The following is a 24,320-nucleotide window of genomic DNA, read 5'->3' on the forward strand; positions in this document are numbered from 1 at the left end:
TAATATAATAATATTTTCTTTTTATTTTATAATGGTTGGACTGTAAAAATGTAGACAATGTCCAAAGTAAATATCCGTATTATTAAAATGAATCTCTGTAGAATAACTAAAGGTTTTTTACTGTTATTTGACGGTAAGTGTTTGGCAACTTTTGCTGCCAGACTTTTTACCATTTTTTTATGATTTTTTTTTTTTTTACACTGTGTGATTTAACAGTTATCATTAATAGATGATCCTTTAAGTGTTAACTAATCACATAAAGCCATAGAGACTCATAGAAATACTTCAATCATCATGAGTTGTGTATTAGTTAAACAATACTTAAGTATGTGATTTGTTCCCTAAAGTACATAAATATTAGAAAAAATAAAGTGTCACCACATTTACTCTTGTAGCTGCACTCATGAGTGAAACTTTTTTTTTTTTGCAGTGATCAGTGGAAAACGAGAGGAAGCAGCAACACACATGAGAAGAAAACTATCACGTTATGTCAAAACAACAATATTATACAGTTAAGGGGCTTGATGGAAAAACTCAGCTGGATTTTAGGAGAATACAAGAATTCAGAGAAACAGGGAGTCATCTGTAGATCTCTCCTAAATTCCCAAGATTACTTTGACACCAGAAAGCAGGTGACCAGTGTTTTCAAATGAGACGTGAGCTTCGTTGTAAGAAAAAAAAGGGTTAAACACACAGTATCTCTCTCAAACTGCTCCTCCTCCTGGAATGAATCATAGCTTGATAACTCCTCCCTCTTCTTCCTGCTCTCAAACACAACAAGCTCCAGTCTGTCCACATATTTCCTTATTCCCTCCCCTTCAGATCTACAGTTTGAAGATGGGTGTAACCAACATGTAAAAGAGCTGCAGCCTCCATTCACTGCAGAAACACATGCTGTTTAGATCAGAGCGCAAACTAGTTTCACTTCTCAGAAAGTGAAACTCAGACAGTCGTTGTCACTGAGAGGTGAAATGGCGCAGCAAGGAGCTCAGCTGGACGGAGCAAAATTCTGCTGTTCGATCTGTCTGGATCTACTGAAGGATCCGGTGACTATTCCCTGTGGACACAGCTACTGCATGAGCTGTATTAAAGGTTTCTGGAGTGAAGAGGATGAGAAGAAAATCTACAGCTGCCCTCAGTGCAGACAGACCTTCGCACCGAGGCCTGTCCTGATGAAAAGCACCATGTTAGCAGATATAGTGGAGGAGCTGAAGAAGACGGGACTCCAAGCTGCTCCTGCTGATCACTGCTATGCTGGACCTGAAGATGTGGCCTGTGATTTCTGCACTGGGAGGAAGATGAAAGCTCTCAAGTCCTGTCTGGTGTGTCTCGCCTCTTATTGTGAAAAACACCTTCAACCTCATTATGCATCACCTACATTCAAAAAACACAAGCTGGTCGACCCTTCCAAGAAGCTCCAGGAGAACATCTGCTCTCGTCATGATGAGGTGATGAAGATGTTCTGCCGTACTGATCAGCAGAGTATCTGTTATCTCTGCTCTGTGGATGAACATAAAGGCCACGACACAGTCTCAGCTGCAGCAGAAAGGACTGAGAGGCAGAGAGAGCTCGAGGTGAGTCGACAAAACATCCAGCAGAGAATCCAGGACAGAGAGAAAGATGTGAAGCTGCTTCAACAGGAGGTGGAGGCCGTCAGTCGCTCTGCTGATAAAGCAGTGGAGGACAGTGAGAAGATCTTCACTGAGCTGATCCGTCTCATCCAGAAAAGAAGCTCTGATGTGAAGCAGCAGATCAGATCCCAGCAGGAAACTGAAGTGAGTCGAGTCAAAGAGCTTCAGGAGAAGCTGGAGCAGGAGATCACTGAGCTGAAGAGGAAAGACGCTGAACTGAAGCAGCTCTCACACACAGAGGATCACAACCAGTTTCTACACAACTACCCCTCACTGTCACAACTCAGTGAACCTACAGACTCATCCAGCATCAATATCCGTCCTCTGAGATACTTTGAGGCTGTGACAGCAGCTGTGTCAGAGCTCAGAGATCAACTACAGGACATCCTGAGGGAGAAATGGACAAACATCTCACTGACAGTGGCTGAAGTGGACGTTTTACTATCAGAACCAGAACCCAAGACCAGAGCTGAGTTCTTAAAATATTCACGTGAAATCACACTGGATCCAAACACAGCACACACAGAGCTGTTATTATCTGAGGGGAACAGAAAAGCAACACTAACGACCCAACAACAGTCTTATTCTAGTCATCCAGACAGGTTCACTTATTGGTATCAGGTCCTGAGTAGAGAGAGTCTGACTGGACGTTGTTACTGGGAGGTGGAGTGGAGAGGAGGAGTTCATGTAGCAGTCGCATACAAGAATATCAGCAGAGAAGGAAACTCAAAGGAATGTGTATTTGGATTCAATGACAAATCTTGGGCTTTAAATTGTGACACTAACAGTTATACATTTTTGTTCAACAATGTCTCAACTCCCGTCTCAGGTCCTCATTCCTACAGAGTAGGAGTGTACCTGGATCACAGAGCAGGTATTCTGTCCTTCTACAGCGTCTCTGAAACCATGACTCTCCTCCACAGAGTCCAAACCACATTCACTCAGCCTCTCTATGCTGGACTACGTCTTCATTCTTTATTCTTTATCGGGAACACTGCTGAGTTCTGCAAACTCAAATAGACAGAAGTCATTTAAGGGACAGTCGGTTAAATTCTGAGTTAATTCTTAAAATGATTTTGTCTCTGTCATTGTTGCTGAGAGCTCGTTGCTGCAGTGTTTCTGCACAGAGATCAGCTGTCAATCAAACATTATGGTCAACTTTGACATCTTCTCATCTGTTGTTATGTAAATATTTGAGTTTCTTTAGTTGCTGCTCTTTCTTGTGTCCGTTTCACCATGGAGGCTTTCACTGATCATGATGATTTTGTTTTATACACAAACTTGCATTTCTCAACTCTGCTCTTGTTTCTCTTCCACTTCATCAGTCTGAACAGAGAAAGAACCACAACTTCCTTTATCAATAGATATTTTACTCTCACGACTTTGTAAATCTGTCATGAAATTTACATTCACATTGATGCATTTGGTCATGTACAAATCAGGTATTATAAAGTATTATAATACGTGAATTATCTTGATAATAATCAATAAGGAGATCACTTATTATGTTGTTGTACATAGCTGACATTCTGGGTTAAACTAACTGATTGTGTGGATGAAGTGAATCTGAACATGAAATCATTGAACAAGAGTCATTTAACAGACTTTACTGATTGGATGTGTGAACAATCTGAAGCTTTATATCATCAATAAAGTTGTTTTATTTCAAGATTGAACAAAGTAATTTCTTCTGTCTTCATCTCAGGATCTCATTCAAAGCTTCTGGAGAAAATGTGAAACTAATATGAGAGTTTATTTTAGGCAGTTTTCCTCCTGAAACACCACAAAGTACAGAGTTCATGTTCAGAGCAGAAGAACGTTTGTCAGTCAGTCTCTGTACTTTCAGCTTTCTTCACTAAAACAGCTTCATCACAGAGAAATGAGCAGAGTTTTCTATCACTTGTTGCTTTTAACAAACTGAGATTTTATTTGTGCATTTAGTCAATAAAGAGGATTTGTTACACAGGCCTAAAAAAAACTGGAAAAAATACTTTTCAAAAATTAATTTGGTCAAATTTGGGTGTGAAGATGTTTTGTTGAGTCGTGACGAACATAAAACAACATCTATGTGTAATTGTGAACTTGAGGTCATTTCATTAATGTTGAAGTTGATTTTCATGAAGATGAAAGTTCAGAATGAGGCTGTCATGTTGGTTCAGTGTTTAGCTCTGTCACCTCACAGTCAGACGCTTCTGGGTTGTAAAGTTTGATTCCAGACTTGATTCAAACTTCTTGTGACTCATTTTGTTCGGGGTTTAATCTCTCAATCCACAAAACTGCCTGCTGTGCTGAAGACTTTCTGTTATTGATGCTTAACTGACAACAAAGAAATGCATCTAAAACTGTCATGATTAGTGTTTCTGACAACTGTGATTGATTTATTGCACCATCACAGGTAAAGTTACTCCACCTTTTCTAGTCCAGAAGTCATTTAGGAATCATTTCATCATAATGATAATTACATTAAAAACTGCTTTCAATCTCATCAGAATCAACATCAAGAGAACTTGACATGTTCATTCTAGTTTTAAGCCGTTAAGAGTTCAGAAAAGCGAATATTTGAACAACAGCAGATGAAACATGTTTAAACTCTATCAGGTCCAGTCATGAAATAATTAAATCATAAAATAAATAAATCATTCTTTACATCTGGTTTCAAGTTTTTCCATGTTGGTCAATCAGATTTCATGAAGTCTAAAGTCTCAAATCTCAAAGTTTTATTTACAACCTGAAGACTCATGTGAACAATATTTGTAAACTGGAAAATCTTCCATCTACATTTGGATGTTCTCACAGAACAGATGTTATATAGAAGCTTTTTTTAAAAAATGATATCAAACTTGTAGTCAGATGCAAACATCAGCATGTTAACATATAACTCGTCTTCATGCTACATTTACAAGCTGGCAACGCCAGACGAATGTATAACACATGATCACGTTGCATCATACGTTCATTTTATACCCACAGTAACTGAGTTTAAATTCAATTCTGTAAATAGATTTGAAATTGTTCATTTAATTTTAGTCCTACTTTGTTTATTTCATTATTATTATTATAACCTTACTCTTGTTATATTTTTATTCTTCTATGTTGTGTTTGTGGGAGCAACAATCTTTGTATTTTTACATTCTTGGCTAATAAACAGATTCTGATTCTGATTTATATTCTTTCATATTTGCTGGTAAATCAGTTCATGTATGAAGTAACTGTGATTTAACAGTTATCATTAATAGATGATCCTTTAAGTGTTAACTAATCACATAAAGCCATAGAGACTCATAGAAATACTTCAATCATCATGAGTTGTGTATTAGTTAAACAATACTTAAGTATGTGATTTGTTCCCTAAAGTACATAAATATTAGAAAAAATAAAGTGTCACCACATTTACTCTTGTAGCTGCACTCATGAGTGAAACTTTCTTTTTTTTTGCAGTGATCAGTGGAAAACCAGAGGAAGCAGCAACACACATGCGAGAGAAAACTATCACGTTATGTCAAAACAACAATATTATACAGTTAAGGGGCTTGATGGAAAAACTCAGCTGGATTTTAGGAGAATACAAGAATTCAGAGAAACAGGGAGTCATCTGTAGATCTCTCCTAAATTCCCAAGATTACTTTGACACCAGAAAGCAGGTGACCAGTGTTTTCAAATGAGACGTGAGCTTAGTTGTAAGAAAAAAAAGGGTTAAACACACAGTATCTCTCTCAAACTGCTCCTCCTCCTGGAATGAATCATAGCTTGATAACTCCTCCCTCTTCTTCCTGCTCTCAAACACAACAAGCTCCAGTCTGTCCACATATTTCCTTGTTCCCTCCCCTTCAGATCTACAGTTTGAAGAAGGGTGTGACCAACCTGTAAAAGAGCTGCAGCCTCCATTCACTGCAGAATCACATGCTGTTTAGATCAAAGGTCAAACTAGTTCAACGTCTAAGGAAGTGAAACTCAGACAGTCGTTGTCACTGAGAGGTGAAATGGCGCAGCAAGGAGCTCAGCTGGACGGAGCAAAGTTCTGCTGTTCGATCTGTCTGGATCTACTGAAGGATCCGGTGGCTATTCCCTGTGGACACAGCTACTGCATGAGCTGTATTAAAGGTTTCTGGGATGAAGAGGATGAGAAGAAAATCTACAGCTGCCCTCAGTGCAGACAGACCTTCACACCGAGGCCTGTCCTGGTGAAAAACACCATGTTAGCAGATTTAATGGAGGAGCTGAAGAAGACTGGACTCCAAGCTGCTCCTGTTGATCACTGCCATGCTGGACCTGAATATGTGGCCTGTGATGTCTGCACTGGGAGGAAGATGAAAGCCCTCAAGTCCTGTCTGGTGTGTCTGGCCTCTTACTGTGAGAAACACCTCCAGCCTCACTATGAATCACCTACATTCAAAAAACACAAGCTAGTCGACCCCTCCAAGAAGCTCCAGGAGAACATCTGCTCTCGTCATGATGAGGTGATGAAGATGTTCTGCCGAACTGATCAGCAGAGTATCTGTTATCTCTGCTCTGTAGATGAACATAAAGGCCACGACACAGTCTCAGCTGCAGCAGAAAGGACTGAGAGGCAGAGAGAGCTCGAGGTGAGTCGACAAAACATCCAGCAGAGCATCCAGGACAGAGAGAAAGATGTGAAGCTGCTTCAACAGGAGGTGGAGGCCGTCAGTCGCTCTGCTGATAAAGCAGTGGAGGACAGTGAGAAGATCTTCACTGAGCTGATCCGTCTCATCCAGAAAAGAAGCTCTGATGTGAAGCAGCAGATCAGATCCCAGCAGGAAACTGAAGTGAGTCGAGTCAAAGATCTTCAGGAGAAGCTGGAGCAGGAGATCACTGAGCTGAAGAGGAAAGACGCTGAACTGAAGCAGCTCTCACACACAGAGGATCACAACCAGTTTCTACACAACTACCCCTCACTGTCACAACTCAGTGAACCTACAGACTCATCCAGCATCAATATCCGTCCTCTGAGATACTTTGAGGATGTGACAGCAGCTGTGTCAGAGCTCAGAGATCAACTACAGGACATCCTGAGGGAGAAATGGACAAACATCTCACTGACAGTGGCTGAAGTGGACGTTTTACTGTCAGAACCAGAACCCAAGACCAGAGCTGAGTTCTTAAAATATTCACGTGAAATCACACTGGATCCAAACACAGCACACACAGAGCTGTTATTATCTGATGGGAACAGAAAAGCATCATTAGAGGAAGAAGAACAGTCTTATTCTAGTCACCCAGACAGATTCACTTATTGGTATCAGGTCCTGAGTAGAGAGAGTCTGACTGGACGTTGTTACTGGGAGGTGGAGTGGAGAGGAGGGGTTCATGTAGCAGTCGCATACAAGAATATCAGCAGAGCAGGAAACTCAGATGAATGTGGATTTGGACACAATGACAAATCTTGGGCTTTAGATTGTTACACTAACAGTTATACATTTAGGTTCAACAAAGTCTCAACTCCCGTCTCAGGTCCTGGTTCCTCCAGAGTAGGAGTGTACCTGGATCACAGTGCAGGTATTCTGTCCTTCTACAGCGTCTCTGAAACCATGACTCTCCTCCACAGAGTCCAGACCACATTCACTCAGCCTCTCTATGCTGGACTACGTCTTTACTTCTTTTACGGGGACACTGCTGAGTTCTGCAAACTCAAATAGACAGAGGTCATTTAAGGGACAGTCGGTTAAATTCTGAGTTAATTCTTAAAATGATTTTGTCTCTGTCATTGTTGCTGAGAGCTCGTTGCTGCAGTGTTTCTGCACAGAGATCAGCTGTCAATCAAACATTATGGTCAACTTTGACATCTTCTCATCTGTTGTTATGTAAATATTTCAGTTTCTTTAGTTGCTGCTCTTTCTTGTGTCTGTTTCACCATGGAGGCTTTCACTGATCATGATGATTTTGTTTTATACACAAACTTGCATTTCTCAACTCTGCTCTTGTTTCTCTTCCACTTCATCAGTCTGAACAGAGAAAGAACCAGAACTTCCTTTATCAATAGATATTTTACTCTCACGACTTTGTAAATCTGTCAAGAAATTTACATTCACATTGATGCATTTGGTCATGTACAAATCAGGTATTATAAAGTATTATAAAACATGAATTATTGTGATAATAATCAATAAGGAGATCATTTATGATGTTGTTGTACATAGCTGACATTCTGGGTTAAACTAACTGATTGTGTGGATGAAGTGAATCTGAACATGAAATCATTGAACAAGAGTCATTTAACAGACTTTACTGATTGGATGTGTGAACAATCTGAAGCTTTATATCATCAATAAAGTTGTTTTATTTCAAGATTGAACAAAGTATTTTCTTCTGTCTTCATCTCAGGATCTCATTCAAAGCCTCTGGAGAAAATGTGAAACTAATATGAGAGTTTATTTGAAGCAGTTTTCCTCCTGAAACACCACAAAGTACAGAGTTCATGTTCAGAGCAGAAGAACGTTTGTCAGTCAGTCTCTGTACTTTCAGCTTTCTTCACTAAAACAGCTTCATCACAGAGAAATGAGCAGAGTTTTCTATCACTTGTTGCTTTTAACAAACTGAGATTTTATTTGTGCATTTTGTCAATAAAGAGGATTTGTTACACAGGCCTAAAAAAAACTGGAAAAAAATAGTTTTAAAAAATCAATTTGGTCAAATTTGGGTGTGAAGATGTTTTGTTGAGTTGTGACGAACATAAAACAACATCTATGTGTAATTGTGAACTTGAGGTCATTTCATTAATGTTGAAGTTGATTTTCATGAAGATGAAAGTTCAGAATGAGGCTGTCATGTTGGTTCAGTGTTTAGCTCTGTCACCTCACAGTCAGACGCTTCTGGGTTGTAAAGTTTGAATCCAGACCTGATTCAAACTTCTTGTGACTCATTTTGTTCGGGGTTTAATCTCTCAATCCACAAAACTGCCTGCTGTGCTGAAGACTTTCTGTTATTGATGCTTAACTGACAACAAAGAAATGCATCTAAAACTGTCATGATTAGTGTTTCTGACAACTGTGATTGATTTATTGCACCATCACAGGTAAAGTTACTCCACCTTTTCTAGTCCAGAAGTCATTTAGGAATCATTTCATCATAATGATAATTACATTAAAAACTGCTTTTAATCTCATCAGAATCAACATCGAGAGAACTTGACATGTTCATTCTAGTTTTAAGCCGTTAAGAGTTCAGAAAAGCGAATATTTGAACAACAGCAGATGAAACATGTTTAAACTCTATCAGGTCCAGTCATGAAATAATTAAATCATAAAATAAATAAATCATTCTTTACATCTGGTTTCAAGTTTTTCCATGTTGGTCAATCAGATTTCATGAAGTCTAAAGTCTCAAATCTCAAAGTTTTATTTACAACCTGAAGACTCATGTGAACAATATTTGTAAACTGGAAAATCTTCCGTCTACATTTGGATGTTCTCACAGAACAGATGTTATATAGAAGCTTTTTTTAAAAATGATATCAAACTTGTAGTCAGATGCAAACATCAGCATGTTAACATATAACTCGTCTTCATGCTACATTTACAAGCTGGCAACACCAGACGAATGTATAACACATGATCACGTTGCATCATACGTTCATTTTATACCCACAGTAACTGAGTTTAAATTCAATTCTGTAAATAGATTTTAAATTGTTCATTTAATTTTAGTCCTACTTTGTTTATTTCATTATTATTATTATAACCTTACTCTTGTTATATTTTTATTCTTCTGTGTTGCGTTTGTGGGAGCAACAATCTTTGTATTTTTACATTCTTGGCTAATAAACAGATTCTGATTCTGATTTATATTCTTTCATATTTGCTGGTAAATCAGTTCATGTATGAAGTAACTGTGATTTAACAGTTATCATTAATAGATGATCCTTTAAGTGTTAACTAATCACATAAAGCCATAGAGACTCATAGAAATACTTCAATCATCATGAGTTGTGTATTAGTTAAACAATACTTAAGTATGTGATTTGTTCCCTAAAGTACATAAATATTAGAAAAAATAAAGTGTCACCACATTTACTCTTGTAGCTGCACTCATGAGTGAAACTTTTTTTTTTTGCAGTGATCAGTGGAAAACGAGAGGAAGCAGCAACACACATGCGAGAGAAAACTATCACGTTATGTCAAAACAACAATATTATACAGTTAAGGGGCTTGATGGAAAAACTCAGCTGGATTTTAGGAGAATACAAGAATTCAGAGAAACAGGGAGTCATCTGTAGATCTCTCCTAAATTCCCAAGATTACTTTGACACCAGAAAGCAGGTGACCAGTGTTTTCAAATGAGACGTGAGCTTCGTTGTAAGAAAACAAAGGGTTAAACACACAGTATCTCTCTCAAACTGCTCCTCCTCCTGGAATGAATCATAGCTTGATAACTCCTCCCTCTTCTTCCTGCTCTCAAACACAACAAGCTCCAGTCTGTCCACGTATTTCCTTGTTCCCTCCCCTTCAGATCTACAGTTTGAAGATGGGTGTAACCAACATGTAAAAGCGCTGCAGCCTCCATTCACTGTAGAAACACATGCTGTTTAGATCAAAGGTCAAACTAGTTCAACGTCTAAGGAAGTGAAACTCAGACAGTCGTCACTGAGAGGTGAAATGGCGCAGCAAGGAGCTCAGCTGGACGGAGCAAAATTCTGCTGTTCAATCTGTTTGGATCTACTGAAGGATCCGGTGACTATTCCCTGTGGACACAGCTACTGCATGAGCTGTATTAAAGGTTTCTGGGATGAAGAGGATGAGAAGAAAATCTACAGCTGCCCTCAGTGCAGACAGACCTTCACACCGAGGCCTGTCCTGGTGAAAAACACCATGTTAGCAGATTTAATGGAGGAGCTGAAGAAGACTGGACTCCAAGCTGCTCCTGCTGATCACTGCTATGCTGGACCTGAAGATGTGGCCTGTGATTTCTGCACTGGGAGGAAGATGAAAGCTCTTAAGTCCTGTCTGGTGTGTCTCGCCTCTTATTGTGAGAAACACCTTCAGCCTCACTATGATGTAGCTCCATTAAAGAAACACAAGCTGGTCGACCCCTCCAAGAAGCTCCAGGAGAACATCTGCTCTCGTCATGATGAGGTGATGAAGATATTCTGCCGTACTGATCAGCAGAGTATCTGTTATCTCTGCTCCCTGGATAAACATAAAGGTCACGACACAGTCTCAGCTGCAGCAGAAAGGACTGAGAGGCAGAGAGAGCTCGAGGTGAGTCGACAAAACATCCAGCAGAGAATCCAGGACAGAGAGAAAGATGTGAAGCTGCTTCAACAGGAGGTGGAGGCCGTCAGTCGCTCTGCTGATAAAGCAGTGGAGGACAGTGAGAAGATCTTCACTGAGCTGATCCGTCTCATCCAGAAAAGAAGCTCTGATGTGAAGCAGCAGATCAGATCCCAGCAGGAAACTGAAGTGAGTCGAGTCAAAGAGCTTCAGGAGAAGCTGGAGCAGGAGATCACTGAGCTGAAGAGGAAAGATGCTGAACTGAAGAAGCTCTCACACACAGAGGATCACAACCAGTTTCTACACAACTACCCCTCACTGTCACAACTCAGTGAACCTACAGACTCATCCAACATCAATATCCGTCCTCTGAGATACTTTGAGGATGTGACAGCAGCTGTGTCAGAGCTCAGAGATCAACTACAGGACATCCTGAGGGAGAAATGGACAAACATCTCACTGACAGTGACTGAAGTGAAGGTTTTACTGTCAGAACCAGAACCCAAGACCAGAGCTGAGTTCTTAAAATATTCACGTGAAATCACACTGGATCCAAACACAGCACACACACAGCTGTTATTATCTGAGGGGAACAGAAAAGCAACATCCATGAGTCAACAACAGTCTTATTCTAGTCATCCAGACAGATTCACTGATTGGTATCAGGTCCTGAGTAGAGAGAGTCTGACTGGATGTTGTTACTGGGAGGTGGAGTTGAGAGGATTTGGAGGAGTTGATGTAGCAGTCGCATACAAGAATATCAGCAGAGCAGGAGAGTCAAATGAATGTGTATTTGGACGCAATGACAAATCTTGGGCTTTATGTTATGACACTAACAGTTATAAATTTTGCTTCAACAAAGTCTCAACTCTCGTCTCAGGTCCTCGTTCCTCCAGAGTAGGAGTGTACCTGGATCACAGTGCAGGTATTCTGTCCTTCTACAGCGTCTCTGAAACCATGACTCTCCTCCACAGAGTCCAGACCACATTCACTCAGCCTCTCTATGCTGGACTTAGTCTTTACTTCTTTTACGGGGACACTGCTGAGTTCTGCAAACTCAAATAGACAGAAATCATTTAAGGGACAGTCGGTTAAATTCTGAGTTAATTCTTAAAATGATTTTGTCTCTGTCATTGTTGCTGAGAGCTCGTTGCTGCAGTGTTTCTGCACAGAGATCAGCTGTCAATCAAACATTATGGTCAACTTTGACATCTTCTCATCTGTTGTTATGTAAATATTTGAGTTTCTTTAGTTGCTGCTCTTTCTTGTGTCTGTTTCACCATGGAGGCTTTCACTGATCATGATGATTTTGTTTTATACACAAACTTGCATTTCTCAACTCTGCTCTTGTTTCTCTTCCACTTCATCAGTCTGAACAGAGAAAGAACCAGAACTTCCTTTATCAATAGATATTTTACTCTCACGACTTTGTAAATCTGTCAAGAAATTTACATTCAAATTGATGCATTTGGTCATGTACAAATCAGGTATTATAAAGTATTATAAAACATGAATTATTGTGATAATAATCAATAAGGAGATCATTTATTATGTTGTTGTACATAGCTGACATTCTGGGTTAAACTAACTGATTGTGTGGATGAAGTGAATCTGAACATGAAATCATTGAACAAGAGTCATTTAACAGACTTTACTGATTGGATGTGTGAACAATCTGAAGCTTTATATCATCAATAAAGTTGTTTTATTTCAAGATTGAACAAAGTATTTTCTTCTGTCTTCATCTCAGGATCTCATTCAAAGCTTCTGGAGAAAATGTGAAACTAATATGAGAGTTTATTTGAGGCAGTTTTCCTCCTGAAACACCACAAAGTACAGAGTTCATGTTCAGAGCAGAAGAACGTTTGTCAGTCAGTCTCTGTACTTTCAGCTTTCTTCACTAAAACAGCTTCATCACAGAGAAATGAGCAGAGTTTTCTATCACTTGTTGCTTTTAACAAACTGAGATTTTATTTGTGCATTTAGTCAATAAAGAGGATTTGTTACACAGGCCTAAAAAAAACTGGAAAAAAATAGTTTTAAAAAATCAATTTGGTCAAATTTGGGTGTGAAGATGTTTTGTTGAGTCGTGACGAACATAAAACAACATCTATGTGTAATTGTGAACTTGAGGTCATTTCATTAATGTTGAAGTTGATTTTCATGAAGATGAAAGTTCAGAATGAGGCTGTCATGTTGGTTCAGTGTTTAGCTCTGTCACTTCACAGTCAGACGCTTCTGGGTTGTAAAGTTTGAATCCAGACTTGATTCAAACTTCTTGTGACTCATTTTGTTCGGGGTTTAATCTCTCAATCCACAAAACTGCCTGCTGTGCTGAAGACTTTCTGTTATTGATGCTTAACTGACAACAAAGAAATGCATCTAAAACTGTCATGATTAGTGTTTCTGACAACTGTGATTGATTTATTGCACCATCACAGGTAAAGTTACTGCACCTTTTCTAGTCCAGAAGTCATTTAGGAATCATTTCATCATAATGATAATTACATTAAAAACTGCTTTCAATCTCATCAGAATCAACATCAAGAGAACTTGACATGTTCATTCTAGTTTTAAGCCGTTAAGAGTTCAGAAAACAGAATATTTGAACAACAGCAGATGAAACATGTTTAAACTCTATCAGGTCCAGTCATGAAATAATTAAATCATAAAATAAATAAATCATTCTTTACATCTGGTTTCAAGTTTTTCCATGTTGGTCAATCAGATTTCATGAAGTCTAAAGTCTCAAATCTCAAAGTTTTATTTACAACCTGAAGACTCATGTGAACAATATTTGTAAACTGGAAAATCTTCCATCTACATTTGGATGTTCTCACAGAACAGATGTTATATAGAAGCTTTTTTTAAAAATGATATCAAACTTGTAGTCAGATGCAAACATCAGCATGTTAACATATAACTCGTCTTCATGCTACATTTACAAGCTGGCAACACCAGACAAATGTATAACACATGATCACGTTGCATCATACATTCATTTTATACCCACAGTAACTGAGTTTAAATTCAATTCTGTAAATAGATTTTAAATTGTTCATTTAATTTTAGTCCTACTTTGTTTATTTCATTATTATTATTATAACCTTACTCTTGTTATATTTTTATTCTTCTGTGTTGCGTTTGTGGGAGCAACAATCTTTGTATTTTTACATTCTTGGCTAATAAACAGATTCTGACTCTGATTTATATTCTTTCATATTTGCTGGTAAATCAGTTCATGTATGAAGTAACTGTGATTTAACAGTTATCATTAATAGATGATCCTTTAAGTGTTAACTAATCACATAAAGCCATAGAGACTCATAGAAATACTTCAATCATCATGAGTTGTGTATTAGTTAAACAATACTTAAGTATGTGATTTGTTCCCTAAAGTACATAAATATTAGAAAAAATAAAGTGTCACCACATTTACTCTTGTAGCTGCACTCATGAGTGAAACTTTTTTTTTTTTGCTGTGATCAGTGGAAAACGAGAGGAAGCAGCAACACACATGCGAGAGAAAACTATCACGTTATATCAGAACAACAATATTATACAGTTAAGGGGCTTGATGGAAAAACTCAGCTGGATTTTAGGAGAATACAAGAATTCAGAGAAACAGGGAGTCATCTGTAGATCTCTCCTAAATTCCCAAGATTACTTTGACACCAGAAAGCAGGTGACCAGTGTTTTCAAATGAGACGTGAGCTTCATTGTATCGTTGTATCTCTCTCAAACTGCTCCTCTTCCTGGAATGAATCATAGCTTGATAACTCCTCCCTCTTCTTCCTGCTCTCAAACACAACAAGCTCCAGTCTGTCCACGTATTTCCTTGTTCCCTCCCCTTCAGATCTACAGTTTGAAGATGGGTGTAACCAACATGTAAAAGAGCTGCAGCCTCCATTCACTGCAGAAACACATGCTGTTTAGATCAGAGCTCAAACTAGTTTCACTTCTCAGAAAGTGAAACTCAGACAGTCGTTGTCACTGAGAGGTGAAATGGCGCAGCAAGGAGCTCAGCTGGACGGAGCAAAATTCTGCTGTTCGATCTGTCTGGATCTACTGAAGGATCCAGTGACTATTCCCTGTGGACACAGCTACTGCATGAGCTGTATTAAAGGTTTCTGGGATGAAGAGGATGAGAAGAAAATCTACAGCTGCCCTCAGTGCAGACAGACCTTCGCACCGAGGCCTGTCCTGGTGAAAAGCACCATGTTAGCAGATATAGTGGAGGAGCTGAAGAAGACGGGACTCCAAGCTGCTCCTGGTGATCACTGCTATGCTGGACCTGAAGATGTGGCCTGTGATGTCTGCACTGGGAGGAAGATGAAAGCCATCAAGTCCTGTCTGGTGTGTCTTGTCTCTTATTGTGAGAAACACCTTCAGCCTCATTATGAATCTGCTGCATTCAAAAAACACAAGCTGGTCGACCCCTCCAAGAAGCTCCAGGAGAACATCTGCTCTCGTCATGATGAGGTGATGAAGATGTTCTGCCGTACTGATCAGCAGAGTATCTGTTATCTCTGCCCTGTGGATGAACATAAAGGCCACGACACAGTCTCAGCTGCAGTAGAAAGGACTGAGAGGCAGAGAGAGCTCGAGGTGAGTCGACAAAACATCCAGCAGAGAATCCAGGACAGAGAGAAAGATGTGAAGCTGCTTCAACAGGAGGTGGAGGCCGTCAGTCGCTCTGCTGATAAAGCAGTGGAGGACAGTGAGAAGATCTTCACTGAGCTGATCCGTCTCATCCAGAAAAGAAGCTCTGATGTGAAGCAGCAGATCAGATCCCAGCAGGAAACTGAAGTGAGTCGAGTCAAAGAGCTTCAGGAGAAGCTGGAGCAGGAGATCACTGAGCTGAAGAGGAAAGACGCTGAACTGAAGAAGCTCTCACACACAGAGGATCACAACCAGTTTCTACACAACTACCCCTCACTGTCACAACTCAGTGAACCTACAGACTCATCCAGCATCAATATCCGTCCTCTGAGATACTTTGAGGATGTGACAGCAGCTGTGTCAGAGCTCAGAGATCAACTACAGGACATCCTGATGGAGAAATGGACAAACATCTCACTGACAGTGGCTGAAGTGGACGTTTTACTGTCAGAACCAGAACCCAAGACCAGAGCTGAGTTCTTAAAATATTCACATGAAATCACACTGGATCCAAACACAGCAAACACACGTCTGTTATTATCTGATGGGAACAGAAAAGCAACATTCAAGAAAGAAGAACAGTCTTATTCTAGTCACCCAGACAGATTCACTGATCATTGGCAGGTCCTGAGTAGAGAGAGTCTGACTGGACGTTGTTACTGGGAGGTGGAGTGGAGCGGAACAGGAGTTTATGTAGCAGTCGCATACAAGAATATCAGCAGAGCAGGAAACACAGATGAATGTGGATTTGGATACAATGACAAATCTTGGGCTTTAGATTGTGACACTAACAGTTATACATTTTGGTTCAACGATGTCTCAACTCCCGTCTCAGGTCCTCGTTCCTCCAGAGTAGGAGTGTACCTGGATCACAGAGCAGGTATTCTGTCCTTCTACAGCATCTCTGAAACCATGACTCTCCTCCACAGAGTCCAGACCACATTCACTCAGCCTCTCTATGCTGGACTACGTTTTTATTATTCATTCTCTTACGTGGACACTGCTGAGTTCTGCAAACTCAAATAGACAGAAGTCATTTAAGGGACAGTCGGTTAAATTCTGAGTTAATTCTTAAAATGATTTTGTCTCTGTCATTGTTGCTGAGAGCTCGTTGCTGCAGTGTTTCTGCACAGAGATCAGCTGTCAATCAAACATTATGGTCAACTTTGACATCTTCTCATCTGTTGTTATGTAAATATTTGAGTTTCTTTAGTTGCTGCTCTTTCTTGTGTCTGTTTCACCATGGAGGCTTTCACTGATCATGATGATTTTTGTTTTAACTTGAACTATTGTGATAATAATCAATAAGGAGATCATTTATGATGTTGTTGTACATAGCTGACATTCTGGGTTAAACTAACTGATTGTGTGGATGAAGTGAATCTGAACATGAAATCATTGAACAAGAGTCATTTAACAGACTTTACTGATTGGATGTGTGAACAATCTGAAGCTTTATATCATCAATAAAGTTGTTTTATTTCAAGATTGAACAAAGTATTTTCTTCTGTCTTCATCTCAGGATCTCATTCAAAGCTTCTGGAGAAAATGTGAAATTAATATGAAAGTTTATTTGAGGCAGTTTTCCTCCTGAAACACCACAAAGTACAGAGTTCATGTTCAGAGCAGAAGAACGTTTGTCAGTCAGTCTCTGTACTTTCAGCTTTCTTCACTAAAACAGCTTCATCACAGAGAAATGAGCAGAGTTTTCTATCACTTGTTGCTTTTAACAAACTGAGATTTTATTTGTGCATTTAGTCAATAAAGAGGATTTGTTACACAGGCCTAAAAAAAACTGGAAAAAAATAGTTTTAAAAAATTAATTTGGTCAAATTTGGGTGTGAAGATGTTTTGTTGAGTCCTGAAGAACATAAAACAACATCTATGTGTAATTGTGAACTTGAGGTCATTTCATTAATGTTGAAGTTGATTTTCATGAAGATGAAAGTTCAGAATGAGGCTGTCATGTTGGTTCAGTGTTTAGCTCTGTCACCTCACAGTCAGACGCTTCTGGGTTGTAAAGTTTGAATCCAGACTTGATTCAAACTTCTTGTGACTCATTTTGTTCGGGGTTTAATCTCTCAATCCACAAAACTGCCTGCTGTGCTGAAGACTTTCTGTTATTGATGCTTAACTGACAACAAAGAAATGCATCTAAAACTGTCATGATTAGTGTTTCTGACAACTGTGATTGATTTATTGCACCATCACAGGTAAAGTTACTCCACCTTTTCTAGTCCAGAAGTCATTTAGGAATCATTTCATCATAATGATAATTACATTAAAAACTGCTTTCAATCTCATCAGAATCAACATCAAGAGAACTTGACATGTTCATTCTAGTTTTAAGCCATTAAGAGTTCAGAAAAGCGAATATTTGAACAAAAGCAGATGAAACATGTTTAAACTCTATCAGGTCCAGTCATGAAATAATTAAATCATAAAATAAATAAATCATTCTTTACATCTGGTTTCAAGTTTTTCCATGTTGGTCAATCAGATTTCATGACGTCTAAAGTCTCAAATCTCAAAGTTTTATTTACAACCTGAAGACTCATGTGAACAATATTTGTAAACTGGAAAATCTTCCATCTACATTTGGATGTTCTCACAGAACAGATGTTATATAGAAGCTTTTTTTTAAAATGATATCAAACTTGTAGTCAGATGCAAACATCAGCATGTTAACATATAACTCGTCTTCATGCTACATTTACAAGCTGGCAACACCAGACGAATGTATAACACATGATCACGTTGCATCATACATTCATTTTATACCCACAGTAACTGAGTTTAAATTCAATTCTGTAAATAGATTTGAAATCGTTCATTTAATTTTAGTGCTACTTTGTTTTAGGGATGCACGATATTATCGGCACGTCATCTGTATCGGCCGATAGAAGCTCTAAAAATAAATATCGGCATCGGCGAATTCTGACGATTATGAGAGGCCGATATGTCGCCATCTCCTCCGCCGCCTGACTGTGCTTCCCTTGATGGACTGTGTCACACTGACGGTCCCGGTGCTTCCTCTGCAGGCTCCACTTCACTCAAGCTGCCCGTCAGACCAGCTGCTTCTGCCCACTTTAACCAGAATAACAAACCGGGGCTCGGTGCTCCACATTTCCTGCCGTACTTGTCATTTGTTTGTTTAGCCAGTCACATCGCTGTCATTTATGGTTCAATCAAGACAGAAAAGTATTGAAGTTCATCATTTATTTTTTTCTGGAGTTATAGATTAACTTAGGTTGTAACCTACCATACTCACCCACCATGCGGCCAGGAGACAAAATGGAGGCACTGAACCACTTCCTGATTTTAAGATCTTGCTGACATCACCAGTGATGTCATGGGTTACACCAAGTGTGAGGGAATTTATTTTATTTAGTTAAATGTTTGGTTTTGTATTTATGTTATTTGCACTTAATTTGGTTTACGATAAGGAACAATGCTGTTGTTGATGTTTGTGTAAACAATGTTAACTGATACAAGTGACATTGTCATTCACCAGTTGTTGATCTAAGGGAAAGGACACCCCTGATAGAAATATGGTTCTGCCTACACAGATTTCAGGGCCTATTTAAAGGGAGAGATGTTAGTTTGGGAGAGAGCAGAAACCAAAGAGGATGTCAGTGTAGCTGTGTGAAGGTAAGTTTGATTTTGCTTGTTTTCATTTGGTCGTCTCTGAGTCTGTCCCTTATCACCTTCCTTGACACTCTGGCAAAGCTTCCTCACAGGTAAAACTTTATTTCACAGTAAAACAGCAAATAATTGTACAAAATTGAGAGACAGACAGTGATCAGTAGATGCTGAGTAAAAGGGAACAGACAGCTTTACATTATGGTGCTGTAATATCTCTTAACTTCTGGGGTTGTACTAAACAGTCCTTTCATCCCCATGTCCAAACTGTGTGAGTGTCAGCATGTGTGTATGTAATACTGTAGGTCAAGGCTGATAATTAGTGTGATTACTGCAAGCGATCACACTATTGTAGCAGCAGCCGGCAGCAGCTCTCAGTAGAGTTGGCACATGTGCACCTGGACAGCGGCATATGACTTTTATTTATTTATTTTCTCACCCATCGTCATCCAGCAAATCACCAGGTGAGTTCCTTTTTGCTTTGCTTGGTAACATTGTCAAAATACATTACATTTCCAATCAGTTTGAATTGTGCTATATGCCCTTGCTTTTGTCATGATAAGGACTTGGTACCGTGTCATCCGATCACAACATCAAACAAAAAGCTATTTTACTGGTATATATTTTTTTCCTTAAGCCTGTGATCTATTCTTTGAGATTCTTTCCGACCTACTGACCAATCTTGACGATTTGGAGTTTTTGCTCAAATTGTTTTCCTGAAGTGAATTTAATTCCGTTGAAATGTAAAAGGCATAGGACTGAAGATGCAGGAGTTAAGTTTTGAAATCAGTCTTGCTAACTACTACATCTGTACTGTTGCTAAAATAAAGTCTTGTTTCAGCAGCAAGTCAACATTTCTGAGAGCGGAGCTGGACTTGTGATTCTGATGCTCCAAATTACACAGTGAGTTTCATTTTACTTTGTTTTATATGACAACATGCCCAAATAACCTTAATTTTTTTAAGTGAAGATAATGTCCCATTGCTGTCTGTGTAGTGTTGTGTACTTGTGGATTTATTATTCTAGTGGCCTATATGAAACACATCAGCAATTTGCAGCAATATCCCAGTCCTTCAGTGTTGCATTCCTGGATGGATGCAACACTGAAGTATGAGTATGGAATCCACACAAGTCTGGAGCTGCTTCATATACAATGAACGTGAAACTAATTTTGTAGTAATTTTTTAATACCCAAATAAGCTTTATTCTATAGTAAACTTTCATATCTGAAATATAAAATGTACCTGTATACTAGGCTTGGGCAATGTCTACAGAATTACTTTGTAAAGCGAGCAGTAAAAGGTAATTTTATGACATATTCTGGTTATTAAACACCTTGAAATCTCATACATCTCAAATGGGGATCTGTATTGAATGGATTGCACAATATTGTAAAATGTCAGTACAAAAATGTGTATATTTATTCAGTGTCGAAGTTGATATAAAGGTTTTTTTACATAGACCTTCTGGTTTTTGTACATTCAGAACTCCATATATTAATGTGAAATGTCTGTAGATATATTGGGGAGTTCCTTGCAATTACTGTCACATAATGTTTATATAGAGTTAACCTCATACATTAATGGGGAAATGTATGTAGATATATTTGATAGTTGATTATAAATACTATCCAATAATGTTAGTAAAGTAATGATTATTAAAATTATGTTTTTGTAAACTATTATCACATGATCTTATTTTTTTGTACAGTATAAAACCAACATTTACCAGGGATCTACTGTAAATAGATTGGATAATCACATAAAATAAAAGCTTAAAGCTCTCAAGATACCATTAATGGGTGTTAAAGGAGGGTAATTTGAATGTAATTTTACATAATTTTTCTGTGTTTTACATCCAGAAATCTGTACTTTGATGGGGAGTTCTTGTGGATGGATTGAATAATCCTATGAATTTACCAGAGATTACTATATGAAAACCAGAGTCTTCATTTAAATTAGATGATTTTAAGGTAGTTCTGCAATCTTTTCCATTTTTTGTGCAGATTTATACATTTGTTCTAGCAATGTTTTATGACAATTTTTATAATATAATAATATTTTCTTTTTATTTTATAATGGTTGGACTGTAAAAATGTAGACAATGTCCAAAGTAAATATCCGTATTTTTAAAATAAATCTCTGTCGAATAACTAAAGGTTTTTTACTGTTATTTGACGGTAAGTGTTTGGCAACTTTTGCTGCCAGACTTTTTACCATTTTTTTATGATTTTTTTTTTACATTGTGTGATTTAACAGTTATCATTAATAGATGATCCTTTAAGTGTTAACTAATCACATAAAGCCATAGAGACTCATAGAAATACTTCAATCATCATGAGTTGTGTATTAGTTAAACAATACTTAAGTATGTGATTTGTTCCCTAAAGTACATAAATATTAGAAAAAATAAAGTGTCACCACATTTACTCTTGTAGCTGCACTCATGAGTGAAACTTTTTTTTTTTGCAGTGATCAGTGGAAAACGAGAGGAAGCAGCAACACACATGCGAGAGAAAACTATCACGTTATGTCAAAACAACAATATTATACAGTTAAGGGGCTTGATGGAAAAACTCAGCTGGATTTTAGGAGAATACAAGAATTCAGAGAAACAGGGATTCATCTGTAGATCTCTCCTAAATTCCCAAGATTACTTTGACACCAGAAAGCAGGTGACCAGTGTTTTCAAATGAGACGTGAGCTTCATTGTAAGAAAAAAAAGGGTTAAACACACAGTATCTCTCTCAAACTGCTCCTCCTCCTGGAATGAATCATAGCTTGATAACTCCTCCCTCTTCTTCCTGCTCTCAAACACAACAAGCTCCAGTCTGTCCACGTATTTCCTTGTTCCCTCCCCTTCAGATCTACAGTTTGAAGATGGGTGTAACCAACATGTAAAAGAGCTGCAGCCTCCATTCACTGCAGAAACACATGCTGTTTAGATCAGAGCGCAAACTAGTTTCACTTCTCAGAAAGTGAAACTCAGACAGTCGTTGTCACTGAGAGGTGAAATGGCGCAGCAAGGAGTTCAGCTGGACGGAGCAAAATTCTGCTGTTCGATCTGTCTGGATCTACTGAAGGATCCGGTGACTATTCCCTGTGGACACAGCTACTGCATGAGCTGTATTAAAGGTTTCTGGGATGAAGAGGATGAGAAGAAAATCTACAGCTGCCCTCAGTGCAGACAGACCTTCGCACCGAGGCCTGTCCTGGTGAAAAACACCATGTTAGCAGATATAGTGGAGGAGCTGAAGAAGACTGGACTCCAAGCTGCTCCTGTTGATCACTGCTATGCTGGACCTGAAGATGTGGCCTGTGATGTCTGCACTGGGAGGAAGCTGAAAGCCCTCAAGTCCTGTCTGGTGTGTCTCGTCTCTTATTGTGAAAAACACCTCCAACCTCACTATGAATCACCTGCATTCAAAAAACACAAGCTGGTCGACCCCTCCAAGAAGCTCCAGGAGAACATCTGCTCTCGTCATGATGAGGTGATGAAGATGTTCTGCCGTACTGATCAGCAGAGTATCTGTTATCTCTGCTCTGTGGATGAACATAAAGACCACGACACAGTCTCAGCTGCAGCAGAAAGGACTGAGAGGCAGAGAGAGCTCGAGGTGAGTCGACAAAACATCCAGCAGAGAATCCAGGACAGAGAGAAAGATGTGAAGTTGCTTCAACAGGAGGTGGAGGCCGTCAGTTGCTCTGCTGATAAAGCAGTGGAGGACAGTGAGACGATCTTCACCGAGCTGATCCATCTCATCCAGAAAAGAAGCTCTGATGTGAAGCAGCAGATCAGATCCCAGCAGGAAACTGAAGTGAGTCGAGTCAAAGAGCTTCAGGAGAAGCTGGAGCAGGAGATCAATGAGCTGAAGAGGAAAGACGCTGAACTGAAGCAGCTCTCACACACAGAGGATCACAACCAGTTTCTACACAACTACCCCTCACTGTCACAACTCAGTGAACCTACAGACTCATCCAGCATCAATATCCGTCCTCTGAGATACTTTGAGGATGTGACAGCAGCTGTGTCAGAGCTCAGAGATCAACTACAGGACATCCTGAGGGAGAAATGGACAAACATCTCACTGACAGTGACTGAAGTGGACGTTTTACTGTCAGAACCAGAACCCAAGACCAGAGCTGAGTTCTTAAAATATTCACGTGAAATCACACTGGATCCAAACACAGCAAACACAGAGCTGTTATTATCTGATGGGAACAGAAAAGCATCATTAGAGGAAGAAGAACAGTCTTATTCTAGTCACCCAGACAGATTCATTGATTATTGTCAGGTCCTGAGTAGAGAGAGTCTGACTGGACGTTGTTACTGGGAGGTGGAGTGGAGAGGAGGAGTTGATGTAGCAGTCGCATACAAGAATATCAGCAGAGCAGGAAACTCAGATGAATGTGGATTTGGATGCAATGACAAATCTTGGTCTTTAAATTGTGACATTGACAGTTATACATTTATGTTCAACAATGTCTCAACTCCCGTCTCAGGTCCTGGTTCCTCCAGAGTAGGAGTGTACCTGGATCACAGAGCAGGTATTCTGTCCTTCTACAGCGTCTCTGAAACCATGACTCTCCTCCACAGAGTCCAGACCACATTCACTCAGCCTCTCTATGCTGGACTTTTTCTTTACTCCTGTGTCGGGGACACTGCTGAGTTCTGCAAACTCAAATAGACAGAAGTCATTTAAGGGACAGTCGGTTAAATTCTGAGTTAATTCTTAAAATGATTTTGTCTCTGTCATTGTTGCTGAGAGCTCGTTGCTGCAGTGTTTCTGCACAGAGATCAGCTGTCAATCAAACATTATGGTCAACTTTGACATCTTCTCATCTGTTGTTATGTAAATATTTGAGTTTCTTTAGTTGCTGCTCTTTCTTGTGTCTGTTTCACCATGGAGGCTTTCACTGATCATGATGATTGTGTTTTAACTTTAACTATTGTGATAATAATCAATGAGGAGATCATTTATGATGTTGTTGTACATAGCTGACATTCTGGGTTAAACTAACTGATTGTGTGGATGAAGTGAATCTGAACATGAAATCATTGAACAAGAGTCATTTAACAGACTTTACTGATTGGATGTGTGAACAATCTGAAGCTTTATATCATCAATAAAATTGTTTTATTTCAAGATTGAACAAAGTAT

At 39.0% G+C, this 24,320-nt stretch overlaps 4 protein-coding genes across 4 annotated transcripts; all 4 read left to right on the plus strand.

Moving 5' to 3' along the window:
* Nucleotides 1–697: 697 nt before the first annotated feature.
* On the plus strand, nt 698–3,218 carry LOC121908367 (tripartite motif-containing protein 16-like). Its single transcript, XM_042428308.1, has one exon. It carries the CDS (start codon nt 972–974, stop codon nt 2,649–2,651), a length of 1,680 nt encoding a protein of 559 aa, XP_042284242.1. The 5' UTR covers nt 698–971; the 3' UTR covers nt 2,652–3,218.
* A 2,380-nt stretch (nt 3,219–5,598) lies between these two features.
* On the plus strand, nt 5,599–7,854 carry LOC121908369 (tripartite motif-containing protein 16-like). Its single transcript, XM_042428311.1, has one exon. The coding sequence runs from the start codon at nt 5,612–5,614 to the stop codon at nt 7,283–7,285; it is 1,674 nt and encodes a 557-aa protein (XP_042284245.1). The 5' UTR covers nt 5,599–5,611; the 3' UTR covers nt 7,286–7,854.
* A 2,378-nt stretch (nt 7,855–10,232) lies between these two features.
* LOC121908365 lies at nt 10,233–16,780 on the plus strand. The gene is made up of 2 exons (XM_042428305.1): nt 10,233–11,917; nt 14,792–16,780. The coding sequence occupies exons 1-2, from the start codon at nt 10,241–10,243 to the stop codon at nt 16,541–16,543; spliced, it is 3,429 nt and encodes a 1,142-aa protein (XP_042284239.1). The 5' UTR covers nt 10,233–10,240; the 3' UTR covers nt 16,544–16,780.
* Nucleotides 16,781–22,018: 5,238 nt separating this feature from the next.
* Nucleotides 22,019–24,225, plus strand: LOC121909399 (tripartite motif-containing protein 16-like). Its single transcript, XM_042429943.1, has one exon. The coding sequence runs from the start codon at nt 22,173–22,175 to the stop codon at nt 23,844–23,846; it is 1,674 nt and encodes a 557-aa protein (XP_042285877.1). The 5' UTR covers nt 22,019–22,172; the 3' UTR covers nt 23,847–24,225.
* Nucleotides 24,226–24,320: the final 95 nt, after the last annotated feature.

Source organism: Thunnus maccoyii, chromosome 12, assembly GCF_910596095.1.
Source record: "Thunnus maccoyii chromosome 12, fThuMac1.1, whole genome shotgun sequence".
Lineage (NCBI taxonomy): Eukaryota > Metazoa > Chordata > Actinopteri > Scombriformes > Scombridae > Thunnus > Thunnus maccoyii.

What these genes read in the sequence shown, in the direction of transcription:
- LOC121908367 (XM_042428308.1), top strand. Translation starts at nt 972, where the DNA reads ATGGCGCAGCAAGGAGCTCAGCTGGACGGAGCAAAATTCTGCTGTTCG.
- LOC121908365 (XM_042428305.1), top strand. Translation starts at nt 10,241, where the DNA reads ATGGCGCAGCAAGGAGCTCAGCTGGACGGAGCAAAATTCTGCTGTTCA. An exon ending in CTGAGTTCTGCAAACTCAAA is followed by an intron (nt 11,918 to 14,791) that starts TAGACAGAAATC and finishes CATGCTGTTTAG; the next exon opens with ATCAGAGCTCAAACTAGTTT.
- LOC121908369 (XM_042428311.1), top strand. Translation starts at nt 5,612, where the DNA reads ATGGCGCAGCAAGGAGCTCAGCTGGACGGAGCAAAGTTCTGCTGTTCG.
- LOC121909399 (XM_042429943.1), top strand. Translation starts at nt 22,173, where the DNA reads ATGGCGCAGCAAGGAGTTCAGCTGGACGGAGCAAAATTCTGCTGTTCG.